Here is a 15,660-nt window from a genome sequence, read left to right on the forward strand (position 1 = left end):
GCCCCGCCTCCTGTGCTGTGATTGGCTTATTGAATATATTATTTCCCACTGCTTTCATTCACACAAGCCCCGCCTCCTGTGCTGTGATTGGCTTATTGAATATATTATTTCCCACCCCCTTCATTCACACAAGCCCCGCCTCCTGTGCTGTGATTGGGTTATTGAATATATTATTTCCCACCCCCTTCATTCACACAAGCCCCGCCTCCTGTGCTGTGATTGCCTAGTAGGACATATTATTTCCCACCTCCTTCATTCACACAAGTCCCGCCTCCTGTGCTGTGATTGGCTTATTGAATATATTATTTCCCACCCCCTTCATTCACACAAGCCCCGCCTCCTGTGCTGTGATTGGCTTATTGAATATATTATTTCCCACCCCCTTCATTCACACAAGTCCCGCCTCCTGTGCTGTGATTGGCTTATTGAATATATTATTTCCCACCAAGGTTATTCACAAAAGTCCCTCCTCCTGTGCTGTGATTGGCGAGTATATTATTTCCTTCCACCTTCATTCACACAAGTCCCGCCTCCTGTGCTGTGTTTGGCTACTTATATTATTTCCCACCACCTTCATTCACACAAGCCCCGCCTCCTGTGCTGTGATTGGCTAGTAGGATATATTATAAGGGGAGTGATATATCATAACTCCCAAGCGAGTGCAAAAAGAATGGGTTAAGATGGAGCATTTGAGTAAAATCATAGTTTATAAATGCTTAAACATTTTTAATATAAAAGAATGCATTAATATCCTGAACACTGAATAGCATAAAACATTTTAACGCTGCTGTTATATTTTGAACTCGAGTGATAGGAGATTAAAATGGCACCTCATGTATGTTCATGAAGTCAGTGAGCACGAACAGCTAATGAGCTGCTCCACTCGCCAACCAGTCAGCACTCAGTAGCAGTAATGCTAGCATTGTACTGCCCATTCAGGTTGGTTTTCTTTGCTCTTTTAGTGAAACTCATCCTTTTACTTTCTAAAATTAAAGGAAAGTTCTGGGTGAGTGATTAGAAACTATTTTAACTTTTCGTTTTTAGCCATTTAGCTCTATCAACCCTCATTCATTGCGGACTCGCTCGCGGGCGCCCTCTGCTGTTTTACAGTCCTGTTTTTGATATAACAGGGGAAATAGGAAGCGGCCAGGCTCCTCTTAAACCAGCTCTGATATTATTTCCACCACCTTTATTCACAAAAGCCCCGCCTCCTGTGCTGTGATTGGCTAGTAAGACATTTTATTTCACATCACCTTCATTCACAAATGCCGCCTTATGTGCTGTGATTGGCTGATTACATTTTCCACCAATTTCATTCAGCCAAGCCCCACCTCCTGTGCTTGGATTGGCTAGTCGTATATAAGTAAGCATGACCTAGTAGCCAATCTCAGCGCAGGAGGGCGCGACTTGTCAGAATACGGGTGGGAAAAAAACAATAACACTGCGCTCCGCCAGGAGGAGTTTCCACACAGCTTTGACGCGCTGCAGCTCAGTGCGTTCAGACCGCGAGACACGCAGCCAGTTTCTCTGAAACAGCGCCGCTTTTCACTCCTACGCTGAGCTGAGAGGAGCGGAGCGACGCTGCAGCCGGACTGGATATTTAAACCGGCTGTTCGCGCTGCTTCAAGCCATGTTGAGAGAAGTTCTCCGCACGTCTGGATTTGGTGCGCGTTTGAAAAGCAGGGCATGCGTGTTGACAGTGTTGTCCACTCAGTTGGACTCTTCTAGCATCGCTTGTGCTTAACTGGGGGTCAAGCCTTTGAGGTGAATGAGTTTTGCCTCCTGGCTTGGAGACGCACCGTGCATGCACAAGTTGGAGCGATCTGGACATCAACCGTGTAGGTGAGCATCCCTGATTCTTCCACAGATACACAAGGGCTTCGCCAGCTTCTTATTCCAGTTCTCCGTTCCACCTTAAATGGGGCAGCAGTTACATTCTGGCGCCCCGGGCTCCAGAGGAGCTCCTGCACCATTTAAGGTGGATTGGAGAATTTGAATTGGAAGCCAAGGGACTGTTTTTACGCACTGGATTTAATGCAGTCTGCTTCAGACATAAACTTTAATCATATGGGATTATAGTATTAGTGCTCTCTATGAGAGTTATACAGAGTGGTCATTTAAGGAGAGTCCACTTGGACTGAGTTATGCCGTGGTCCAAAACGCCCCTGGGTCGCAGGCTCTGCCCCTGCGTAAGTGGGTCAGATTTGCTGTCTGTCTCCCTCACGAGACTCAGGGGTGTTTGAGGGGAAACACAATGCCCTGCAAATCCGTGTCTGGTACAGTGTGGAGCTGGACCACGCTGGACACGGGCAGCCTGGGAAGCTCCTTTTGTGCATTATTGCCTTATTCACCTTCATGCAAACACAATTCAATGAATTTTACTGCTTATATATGCCAATTTCCCCCTTATATATCAGCCTAAATTGATTTCTGGTATCTGTTGTGGTGAAATCTTAATGTGTGTAAAATCTTGCTGGACACATTTATGAGTTTTAGTGCTCTTTTCATCAGAAGGTCATGATTTCCTTTTATATATCACATGCTCTGCTCTAAATTGGCTGCTAAAGCATTGATCATGATATGTATATCATAGTCTTTTAGTGCTCTGTGGGTGTCAGTCTGCCCCTTATTTATCAGCTGACCTACTATACACTGATTTCAATTTGTATATATTTTTGCAATGATTTTTTGTGAGTTTTGAACCAAAATGTTCTATTTTTCCTTCTTACCTCCCTTAAACTGATTGAAAATGTTTGGTGTAGCCTAATTCTAATATGTATATAATATTCCTAGAAACATTCAATGCTTTTTTTAGATATCACAGGCTGTCAATTTGCCCCTTTACATCTCTACTGACCTATAATAAATGGATTAGTGAAGTAGCAGTTTAATCTTAAGCTGTACATGATGTTGCTAGTCGTATTTGTTTAGCTTTAGTGCTTTTAACTTCAAAATGTCCTAATTTTCCTTCTGACCTTTCTTTTGGTGCTCTTTATATGTCTTAAAGTGTTTGTTTTCCCCCTTAAACACTGCCTGACCTACTATAAATTGGTTGCTGATAAATTTAAAGCTTTTTACATGCCAGATCATCCCTCTCATATGTCAATTAACCTATCAAAACTAATTATTAATATTGTTTATAGCCTACGCTTAATTTGTGTTTAATAAAATGCATGCTTTTTATATCACAGGGTCCTTAGTTTCTCATTTTATATCGCTGCTGTCAGAAGAAAAACTTGCGTCTCCATTTTTGACGTTTTTCAGTTTTTGACATAATTTGAAAATACATGTTACTCTTTACATTGTGTGTAAATGTCATGATGAATGGACTAAAAGAAACGACCCAAAATGACTTGGAAAAAATTCTGGTTCCATTGACTTACATTAAAAGTCAAGTAGGTTTTTTCCTTCTCCTGTAAAGTTACCATTTTGGAGATATGAGGTTTTCCTCTGACAACAGCGATACGTACACCAACCTACTTTGAACTGATTATTGCCCTTTGTTGTGGCCTAATAATGATGTGTATGTAATTTCCTGATTAAATCTGTATGTTTTGGTGCTTTTTACATGTCAGACGGTCCCCATTTTTCCCCTTACCCGCCTACTCTGTTTAATACAATTGTTTTTGCTTTGTCAGTTGGCAGTAATATATTATTAAAGCCTAAGCTGGTCTAAGAGGTAAACAGCTCTTGCGCTAAGGAACCGTTGAGTCAAAGGAGTTTCAATATGTGCTTTTAAGAGTAGTTAAAACATTATTTAGGCAAAACCTGCTCTTCATACCAAGGACGTACCCATAGCACTAGTAAATAGCTATTTTTGTTAACAAAAAAGTGAGACGATTCAAGTTTCCAAAGAAGGCAAGGTGTTTCCAAACTTTTGATGGGTAGTGCATGTTTCAGCTGAGCCACTATAAAAAGCTGATTTACTGTTTCTTGCAATCTAATATGTTGTATGTAATTTTTCCAGGGTCCATCTTTGCTGTTTACCTCTCTTGTCTTGCTCTGAGGGAATTCAGCCACTAAACTGGAGCAATAACACAGTCTGACATCAGAGGTCCTCCTGCGTGAGCCCACGCAGTTTAACCTTTGGATCGTGGGGTCTCGTCAGTCCGCTCGCCATGGGCACCGTGCTGTCCCTGTCTCCGGGTCCCCGGAAACCTGGTTACTATGACGACCGGCCAGGGTCCCTCAGCCGCTACCCGAGCTTGAGCAGCCGCTCGCTGAACTGCCCTCAGAAGGAGCGTGGCGGCCTCAAGCGAGGACAGTCCATTTTCCTGCCCGCCCTGACCTGGAAGCGGCTGGTGGCCTCTACCAAGAAACGGGGCAGCTCCAAGAAAGCTTATCCAACCCAGGGAGCGGTTGGAGCTCCACTTAATAACAACAATATATACCAGAACCAGAAGGACCCTTCCGTCTTGCACCTCAATCGTGAAAATGTGAAGAAATCTCTTTCGTGCGCCAACCTCTCCAACTATGAAGGCCCAGCAGGTCTAGGCCTGGGGATGGGCATGGGAATCGGGCCTGCCTTGGTAAGCTACGGTAAGCCTCAGCAGCTTTCTTCAGTCAAGAAGGTTCCTCACGGTACCTGCGCTGGGTCTCCGAAGCGTGTGATCGTCCAGGCGTCTACTAGCGAGCTCCTGCGCTGTCTGGGGGAGTTTCTGTGCGGTCGATGCTACCGGCTAAAGCACCTATCCCCTGCTGATCCAGTTTTGTGGCTCCGGGCTGTGGATCGATCGCTTCTCCTCCAGGGCTGGCAGGACCAGGCCTTTGTAACTCCAGCCAATGTGGTTTTCGTATACATGCTTTGCCGTGATGTGGTGGATGGCGACCTTGTTTCGTCAGAACATGAGCTCCAAGCCATTCTCCTAACCTGCCTCTATCTGTCCTACTCTTACATGGGCAATGAAATATCCTACCCTCTCAAGCCGTTTCTAGTGGAGGCAGCCAAAGAGGCCTTTTGGGACCGCTGTTTGGCCATCATCGATGCCACAAGCTCTAAAATGCTCCGCATCAACGCAGATCCACATTTCTTCACGCAGGTTTTCGCCGAGCTCAAAAGCGAAGGCGGCTGCGGCCCGCAGGACTATGGCCGGCTGCTGGACCGGTGAGTGCAGAGGAGAAAAAGAAAGAGACAGAAAGAGAGAGAGAGAGAAAAAAAGCTCCCTCAACACATCTTTGCGTCTTTTGTGTCCTTGTCCTCAAAAATCAGCCCTGACCTGAAATTCAGTATCTCTTAATACCTCAGCGGTGTAAAGATCTGTAGGGCCACTTCAAAATCATTCAATCATTGTCTGATCTTCTCAGGCGCTTGACCTTCGACACTGCCTTGACATTCGTCAAAAATCGGAAATTAAATCTGCTTTTTGACCAATTTCGAAGCAGATGCGAGGTGCCTTGAAAATGGAGTATGTTGATGATTCTTTGCAACTACGTTTCCAGTAGTAATTCTCATTGCGACATGTGGCCAAATGACCCTGGGTCATCAGAGATGTAAGCAGTTTTCCCTCAATGGGACGGAACCTATCACTAAAACGAATAGAGACAAGAAACAAGACAATATTAACTTGTCCTCTGAGCCAGTTTAAGTCTAAAGCTCTGCCCAAGCCTCTGCCCAGGTCATTCTGAGGCACAGAAACTGAACGGCACACACCTGACATTACTTGAACGATGGGTAGTCCGTCCACCCCATCTTAGCATCTGCTCCGTTATGGTGGAAATGCTAGATTAGTTCACTCATCCTGTGGCCAGAATGGTAGCAGACTGCACTGTCCCACTGATGATGGATCTGTTTTCTTGGATCATTTCATGTCAGATGAGGCGTCCAATGTGTTCGTCAAGCAGAAGGAAACAAAAAAAGGAGGATTTATCCCCAAACTGGAAGAAATATCCTAAAGAAACCCATCATCTAAACTTCAGACACAACAGTAACCATTTATGTTTCAACATATGACTTATGCCAAACATTGAAATCGATGAAATTGAAGCTTTGGTTAAAGTTTGGTACATTTGTCATTGCATCAGCATAAAGCTGTGCAGTAGGTGTGGGCAATATGGCAGAAATCGAACATCACAATACCTCACGAAGTATATGACGTGTACCACAGTATTGAATTTGAACAAACACAAACTCTCCATTAGTGCTGTAAAATACTATCATCCCTAATTATGCTCTCTTTGTAATTAAACAAGAAGTTTGTGGACTTTAAGGACAGAGAATATCCCCAATATTAACTCAGAAAAGCTTATTGTGGCGTATTGTGATGTATTTTATCATAATAATAATAAATATCGCCATATTGCCCGCCTCTACTGAGCACTTCTATTCTCTATCTAATCTAATAGAGGTCCCCCTCTTTCTATTAGAGTTTTCAAGTGGAAGCAATATGTGCAAACGACAGCCATCATCTGCTGGTCACTGCGTTGTCCTTGCTTTGTTTCATGTACCCAGCATTAGGGTGCCGGCTGCTGTGGCATTAACGAGATTAACAGATTACCGCCATACACATCTACACACCCACACAGTGCGTCTCCTTGCTCTCCAGCCTAATGGGTTGCAGAGCTAATCCACACTGCTTGTGTGCTTGGCCCAAACCTCTCTGGCTCCTCTACACTGTCAGAAAAAAAGGTTCCGTACAGGTACAGTTTAGGTTAAATGCGCCCTCAAAGCTATAACAATGGTCTTGAGGTCCAATTGTGTACCTTAAATGCGATTTAAAGGTACGCTACATTCACTTTCGCAGAGGAAAGAAGGATATTTGTACCTTTTCCACAATCTAATGTCTTAAAATAGAAAAATAAAATAAAATACACTCAAAGTGAAAACTAGGGATGTGCATTTTGACTAATATCCGTAAGACTTAATGAACGGATGTCTGGTTAACCACGGGGAAGGAAAAGAAACTGGACTTTGGCCTAAGTTAGCTTTGGGCTATGGGCTTGTTTTTTAGGTGCCAGCACCGGAGGTTTAAAAACATCTTTTATTATTGTAAGATAGCCGAGGGAAATCGGTAGGTTTTGTGTCGGATGAGTAACAGAAGCTTCCTCTTCAGTTAAGCTAAAGAGCTAATGCTAACCGGCACAAAGCTGGATGCTGAAGAGGGCTTGCAGTCGTCTACAGGAGGTCTTTTCTCCTCAGTGGACATTGTGCCAACATGGTGGTTAGCCTACTTAGCATAAAAGCAGAGCCAGACCTGGCCACATTCTCTGACTTCTTAGCCACGTCCTTATAACATGGGCTCACGCTTGTTTTGTAGTAGCACGGTGTGGCATACTTACTGACAAAGCTGTCACATTGCACAGTCCAGTTAAAACCTGCTGATTTACTCAGTTCAGAGTGAGTAAGGAATTCGATTACTGGCACCTCGAACGGTTAACCGAGTGCTCGAGTAGATGTGCACATCCCTAGTTAAGACATGGTGTACAGAGTCGATGCAACTTACATAACATAAACATAACTGCAATGGAATACGGTAGTTATGTTCTCTAACTAAAGGTCCTGAAGACGTACACTTGAGGGAAGCACCCTAGTTTAATACCTTCTTTCCTGAGAGTGTAGTACAAAGAACTGAGCTGAGATAAAAACGTGAAATTGTGCGTTTCAGCAGGAAGTAACTGTCTGAGCTGAGTGCATTTGATCAGATGAGCTGAGGCATCTCTAAAACTCTAAAGACCTTACTGTCAGATGCACAGGTGCGCGTCCTCTTTGAAACCGGGCTTTTTCAGGGATGCAGAACCCTTTTTTTCCCCCCTCTTTGCTCAAAAAGAAACAGAAGCATTCAGAATGAACTGAATAACTGCTGCTTTGGCTTGATTCAAATGTATAGTGTTTCTGTTTGTGTGAAGTATATTACACCAACACAGTTATCCACAAAAGACAAGACATGATGTACAGACTTGGATCAAGTTCATTTTTTTTCCAAACTGCTGTTAAAGTCATTTTTTTACTAAATGTCTGCACAGTTCAATGTTTGAGACTCATTCAGAGAGCTTTGATGTGAAATGCTTCATTGTAGAGAAGTGTATGGACTCGTGCTGAACCAGGAGTCACTAATTCACTTTGTTTACATCTTAACCATTTAATTATGCCGAACTTTTGAAAAACCCCCCTTTAATATAAAAAGCGTCATTCAACCTGAACCTAATTAAAAGAAAAGCAAAATAACATGAATCCAACTTCAGTCTATCCACCCAAATTTAAAAAACCCGTCTAATCAACCTCTGCCCCCTTTTGATCTTTTACTGTGTGGATGACAGACTGAATGCACTTTGGCCTTTCATTTCTATGAAGTCATTTTAACAGGGGTCCCACGTGTGTGCATGTTGAGCTCGCCGCACAGATGAGCCCCCGAGCCAAAGGGGGGGGTCTGTGTGTGCGTGCATCTTCACACTAGGGAAGCGTGCAAGCTGTGCATGTAACACTCAGTTTCCAAGCCAAAAAAAGCCCCTGAAAGCAGCAGAAAGTGAAAACGATCAGTCAAAATATACAGTTCACCTTAAAGACACCTCTCAGCTGCCGAGCCTGCTGTCCATATGGAGAGATTATTCTAATCACAGCGTTTCGGAAAGTAATCACACATAGACATGAAGTCTGTGAAGCATCTATAATGGATTATGGATGTAACATGCAACTCCCAACACAAGCACGTGTTTTTATACGGTATAAGGATGTGGGGTTATACACGTGCCTCGTATCTCACCGCTGTCATGCAAAAACTTCCTTTTTTACACATCTTTTGAAAACACCGTCACTTTTTGGCATGGTGTGAACATTAATGACCAATAGAAATCATCCAAAACTACTACTAGTAATAAAATTACATTACAAGTACATTAAAGAGGTGCTCCTACCTCTAAAACGTAACCTTAGCTACATCTATATCTGTGAACATGCATACTTACCTCTTAAAGCAGCCTCAAAGTAGTCTCTAAAGCTTTCCTGGTGTTATGACTAGAAAAGCTCCCTTCTGATGATGTATCTTGAAGGTGAAGGTGAACTTTGAGAGGCTACAAGTGTGCAAAGCTGTTAGTTTATTTGTACAGAGACGAATAACATTAAAAAAGGCTTTAGGTTTTAGGCTGGAATGCCCCTTATTACATAGATTACATCTATATGTAATAAAAATATGTCCAATATGTATTACATATATATTGTGGCTGTTGGGACAAAACATTGTATGTTCACCTTGAATAAATTATAGATGCATAAACTTACATTAAAAATGATGATTTTGTTCTGACAGCAACAATCTGTAATTAAATGTGGTCAAATGTCATGGTTTGTTGATTTGTTTTAGGTGATAATAACATTCTTTACAGAGGACATAGAATTTCAGAAAAAATACAACATTAAATATACAATTACATGTTTATTACATTTGGATAAAATTAATTGCTTTTTATTAATGTATTAATTAAAAATAAATTTGCACAGGCCACCTATTATGTTTATATGTTAAATTCAGTTAATAAACCGTTCTTGTGCAGTAAAATGTGCAGAATTATGTTCTCTGGAGAGAATTTGTCACTTATTTACCCTCAGAAAATCAACAAACCATATAGTTTAACCAGGAGCGCCCAAACTTTTGCATGCAACTGTGAGAATCTGTTCTCTAGCTCTAGTCTTTACCTGAAGAGCCAAAAACAAAGTCATGACATGAAGGACACAGAGATGTTTCTCAGGTCAAAATCCGAATGTTTTGGTTCTGAAACTGCGCGAAAACAAATGCACTCTAAAACCCCTCGCCTTTAAACGCGTGGGGGGGGTTTCAGGTGTAGCCATCCAGTTGCGGGTCAGACAGGGTGGCCGAGACAACATTTGGCAGGAGAGGAACCAGCTAATCTGATTGTGCCTGAGCGTTTTAGCAGTTCACAAGCCTGTTTCCCACATTCACACACCTCAGTATACCTCCATAAACACCAGCTGAGGTGCACGGTTTCAGAACAGCACTCAGACGGACGCATAAACGCACCCAGAATATCCCACAGAGTTTCAAAACCAGCACCGATACACACGTGCACATGCACGCATCCTCTCCCACACACACATAGACCCACACGGCAGTAATCCGATAATCCTTTCCTGCCCAATCGTGCAGAGAGAGATGAAAACACAGTGCTAACAAGATGCCTTTCAGATTCAGATCAGAAGAGATTTAGTTTTTTTTTTTCTTTTTTCACACTCCCTCTGCCCTTCGGTCCCCCGGGCCGCCAGTGACCCTCCACACACCCTGGCATGGGCACACGGCCTGCTTTCGATTAGCTGCCCGCTGGTGTAATTATGTAATAGGCACATGAAAAAGCAACACTTAAAAGTCAGCGAGCAGCTGGCTGCGATACGAATGAGCAAAGTTCACTCCATGTCCACTTTTCATATAACGACTGCTGTTCTGTGTAGTGATTACTGAGGACGCTGGGGTCAGAATCAGCTCATTTGACAGAACAACCCTTTCTATATTGGGTTTTAGAGGCCTGGCTCAGCGCGGTTCACATATTGCTTATCAAAAGTTTGCTGACGTCTCGCTAAACAGAAAATCTCTGTAGTTACTTTTTCTTTGTGAAACTGAAGGAACAACTGACAAAGTTATTCCTGATCCAGTATTCCACCATTAAAAAAACTGCATAATTCAGTGGTAGAGATGTGAACAGAGTCATTCAGAGTGGTTTGGTGTGAAATGCTCCGTTCTAGAGAAACTTACCGAGTCAGCATTGTTCACAGAGGCGGTGATAGGAACCAGACGTCCACCTCTAAAATCTTAAAACCCATATTTTAAATCGATTCGTGGAGGAGACGTACATGCAGTGCTTTGAAAGGCAAAATCGTCCCAAAAGAAAACTTATTTTTTCAGATCTACCATCATTTTACCAACATTGCATATAGAAACTCAGAAGACGTGTGTAGGTTCACTGGTGGTTTGGGATAGTAAATGAAATGGCTATATCTGTGTTGTAGTCATGGCGACCCCTGGTTCCTGTCACCACCACTGTAAAGACATCTAAGCCTCTACAATCAACCATTTCACACTAAACCACTCTGAATGACTCGGGTTATATCTCAACCACTAGGGCAAAAATTCTGAAAAATTGGTGTAATTCCCCTTTTTACCTTTAACGTAATATAATCTGACATCTCAGTTTATGCAGATTATGCAGAATTTAAATGAAAATGATGGAATACTCATTTTTAAAGTAGTTTTAAAATAGAAAACGAGGATTTTTGAAGCTAAATGTTCCTAAGAGAAGCCAGGGTGTCCCCAGACTTATGACGGGCAGCTCAGAAAGCAGACATGTGGAGGAGGCTGCTTGTGTGCCTACAAGATGGGGTGAGGAGGCCAGAGGGTTTGTTAAGGATAGCTTATGCGATGACTCAGACTTTAACTTGCCTCTGGCCTCTATCTTCAGACAGTTTGTGTGTCCAACAGCGTCCATTTGTAACCATAGGGCTTCTGTGTCTGGGTTTGGCTTGGCCGTGACCCGCTATCACATACACGTGCTGCACTGTCCTTTTCAATCTCTCTCTCTCTTCTCTCTCTCTCCACAAACACACCACCTCTTGTGTGTGGCCTGCTTAACTAGATTCAATATCCCCTCATTGTGCGGTGAGCGCACAGACGCAGTGGTTGTTCTTGGCCTCGGCTGATGTGTACAGGCTCTATAAGGCCTATGCAGGGCTCTGTTATGGCACATTGAGTACGATTTGCAGTGAGACACCAGCTTTGCTTCCACTTGGATTCTCGTGTCTGCTCAGCATTGCCCCAGGCTCTGGCCTATCTCTGCTTTTAAACTGTTTATTCACTGTTTCTCTCACGTACATCAGCTCTGCTAGCTCTGGAATGTGTAATGTCATTAGCACACATGCTACCAGGCTAGCAGTGCATACATCATGGGTGTTCTTGCAGAACGTAGGATGAAATATTATAAGCTAGTGGTTTGTTTAAGTGAGAAACAAAAGTTTAGGTCATTTCGTATCTGTCTATGCCTCAGGAGCACGGCTGAGTGAACCTAGCAGTAATGCTAATGCTAATGGACAGTTCAAACTGGCCACTCGTAGGTCCACTTTAGCAAGAGAAACTTAAGATATTGTCGAATAAATATTGTTTATGAGCCTCTTTGGGGTCGAGAAATGCTATATTATTTTGTCGACACTTAAACGTAGCAAGATAATAGCAATCCACCAATCATATTCCCGCAATGGACTCACTGCTTTCTTTTGCCAACCAATCAAAAAGTGACGTGATTTGAAACTGCAATCAGAAACTTTGGGAGGACGCCCAAAACACTTGGGCTAAAATGGTACCGGAGACTTTATCAACCATCACAGAAAGCTTCTATGGAATATTCTACTGGATTAAAGAGTGCAAACTAAAGGCCTTCAAGCACTGAAGAGTTCATCGAAAGAGATAAACTTTGATAAACTCATGGATATTTTTGCTCCAGACTGCTGTTCTACGACTGCTCAGCTGCGTCTGGCCTCCATCAGAGACTCAGGATTTGAGTGTCGTGTTTCAAGTCGACTCTAGGTGCCATTACTCTATGAGTTGTGGTCACTGATGTTTATCAATGTTTTCAATGCTGCTATAAAAATATATGAGTAGAGTTCAGATGTAGAATCTGCAGCCAAGCAGATTAGAAACTAGTTCAGTGTAAATATGTTGCAGTGGAACAAAAAAATGGTCGATTAAAAACGATGAAAAATGTGTAAGTATATGAATCATGTTGCTACAGTGGTGATGTGCATGCCAGCCTCGTAGTTCCTTTTCAATGATTTGGGTTTTACAGTGTAATTCAGGTTTAAATGTATGTTTTTGGTAACTTAAAAGAAATGATATAAGATGTTTATCCCTGGTTCTTGGAGAACTGTGAGCAGTATTAGTATGTTCGTTATAGATTATTCTGTCAGCGTTAGTTGACAGCGTATCTCTCGGTTTGACTTATTTTCTCTTAAAGCAGGAGGTCAGCGAGGTGGCTACTAAAAAAGGAAGTGCCCGCGGTTCACTCAAAAAAAAAGGAAGTGCCATAACTCGAGTCTCACTTCCTTTGTTATGAAATAGGGGCTCATGTTAGGAAATGCACACTCCTACACGTCCAAACAGACTGCAAGGTGTGATGCATTGACTTTACTTGATTTCAATGTGTACATCAATTCCACGTGAATAAAATATATATAATGCAATTATTCTCTTTCAGTTTGTTTACTTTGTGTAGTACCGGTGCAGCCTTGCAGAGCTAAAGGTGATCTCAAAACAAGAACGTCTGGAGACAACCATGACAAGTTTTGGGCTAAAAGTGGAAGGAAGTGTAGACTTATTAATGTGTGAATGAGTGTCAAGTTTCTAAGCCAATCCAGTGCCTCATGAAGATGAAGCTCAAAACTGGGGGGGGGGTGGGGGGGGTGGGGGGGGTGGATTGGGGGGTAATTTGCACGATCAAAATCTTCAGTTTTCTCTGGATTTGCAGACACGTGAACTTGACATGACGTTACATCCACAGAGGCCGCTTGGCCTGCAGGCTTCAGCGGGATTTGCTTGTGGCGTTACTCAAAATTTATAGTGAAATACAAATAATGACATAAACAAGTTCCAATAAATAGTAAATACAAGTACTTTTTAAATCTAAATGAATGAAGAATATCTGTCAAATGTGCAGATTTTGATATCAATGTCAACCATGGAAGTTAGTTGATGTCCTCTCTCTAGCGTTTTGTATTACAGATACAATGTGATGATGAACATCCTGATGGTTACCTTGTACTTCCACTCACTGGTCACTTTATTAGAAACACTGACCTTGTACTTCCACTCACTGGTCACTTTATTAGAAAGGCCTACATTGTATAGCCATTATATTAGAGTTAGAATCAGAATCAGAATCTCTTTATTTTGCCAAGTATGTTACACATACAAGAAATGGAGTCAAAGAGAGCATGACTGTCCTCTCTTTCTCTGGGTTTTCTCAGGGTTGCCCCCCCGAATTACTCAGCATGATGTACCCAGCGCAAGTGTCTGTTAGCTGATGTTACAGAATTAGCAGTTAGTGTTCTCCTCCCAGCATGTTGAGCTGTCCAATGACGTTGAGTTAGCCTGTAGTTTGGAAAAAAATCGAGCTTTATGTGTCTCAGAGGAAGAACATGCTAGCCTTCACCTCCTTGTTACCATCGTGTGATTCTTGTTAGCATCGTGTGATTGGAGGAGACCTAGTGAGCAGGTGAAATCACTGAATTCGAAAGAAAATAGAGTCAAATTAAACTACATTCAATGAAAAACAAATTCATGCACTAAAATGTTTACATTTTGTTCCATCAGCAGTTAAATTTTGTGTCTCGGCAGTAAAGCCTGTATGCTAACTCTCTGTTATTTGATGGAATGGAAATGTGAGGCATAATTGAACAAAGTTCAAGCAAATAGTTCTTTAATTTTTAGAAAAAAAAGAAATGATATACACATTTGGATCAAGCGTACTCAGTGCAGCGCTGTTTTTCTGTGCATGGTGCAAGACCGGAGAAGTGTGCTGGCCTGGTTTTCAAATGAACTACCACGCTAGAGCAAAATGATTGACAGATCAGTAAGTCTGTAGCCCCTGAAACAGTGATGGAGTGACTGAAAGAGACAGAAACACAGTAAGAATGACAGACTGACTCAAAAGCACACTGAGCTGGCAGAGACAGGCCGACTTGGTCTAAACCACTGCTAAAATAACACAGCCCTGCCTGCAGGTCTTCTGAATAGTACACACAGAGTGCTGTGGTTTCAGTAGCTGTCACTTTTCTCACCATTTCTGACACCTGCTGAGACTGTATACACTGAATTGCTAACAAACAGGAAATACACTGGAAAAGGTGCTGCACTGAGTAATCGTTAAATGTGCACATCATTTCAGCATAAATAAAATATATACATTAAAACACTTTGTCTTTCAGTTTAGTTACTTTTGGAAATGATTGTGTTAATATGGAAATTTTGCATTTTGAGCATTTGAATCCCTTTTTAGTGCACAATCCTTGACACTTTATTAGAAACACCTACTTTATACTTACACTCACTGGCCACTTTATTAGAAACACCTACTTTATACTTCCACTCACTGGCCTCTTTATTAGAAACACCTACCTTATACTTCCACTCACTGGCCACTTTATTAGAAACACCTACCTGGTACTTCCACTCACTGGCCACTTTATTAGAAACACCTACCTTATACTTCCACTCACTGGCCACTTTATTTGAAACACCTACCTTGTGCTTCCACTCACTTTTATGTACGTTTTGTGTGCTTTATATTCTTTTCACATTACACAGTAAGTTAAATGTGATTACATAACGAGTTGCATAGTCAGTTACACAGTGAATTACACTCACATTCGATTTACGTTCAGCATGGAAAGGTTCCAGTCTGCGTGTCTGACTGCTTTCTGTTAGTTTTGATGTGCAGCAATTACAAAAACATAAAAATGAAAATGATGTGTTTTTGTTTCCCCACAAAACAAGACTGTGCACAACAATCAAATTCAAATCATAAAGAAATATCTCATCTTCTGCTCGCGAACACAAAAGTGGTATGGACTGAAAGTTTTGAATCTGCACATTCTACACAATTTCTCCTCTGATTTCAATGAGCTATGCGTCATAAACTGTTAATCAAAATGGAGGAGGAGGAGGATTTAAGGTT

General features: G+C 42.0%; 1 protein-coding gene across 1 annotated transcript; it reads left to right on the plus strand.

Moving 5' to 3' along the window:
• The first annotated feature begins 1,510 nt into the window (after positions 1-1,510).
• si:dkeyp-92c9.2 (uncharacterized protein LOC571482 homolog) lies at positions 1,511-5,706 on the plus strand. The gene is made up of 2 exons (XM_036565609.1): positions 1,511-1,842; positions 3,968-5,706. The coding sequence occupies exon 2, from the start codon at positions 4,119-4,121 to the stop codon at positions 5,106-5,108; it is 990 nt and encodes a 329-aa protein (XP_036421502.1). The 5' UTR covers positions 1,511-1,842; positions 3,968-4,118; the 3' UTR covers positions 5,109-5,706.
• The last annotated feature ends 9,954 nt before the right edge of the window (positions 5,707-15,660 follow it).

Source organism: Colossoma macropomum, unplaced genomic scaffold, assembly GCF_904425465.1.
Source record: "Colossoma macropomum unplaced genomic scaffold, Colossoma_macropomum, whole genome shotgun sequence".
Taxonomy (NCBI): Eukaryota; Metazoa; Chordata; class Actinopteri; order Characiformes; family Serrasalmidae; genus Colossoma; species Colossoma macropomum.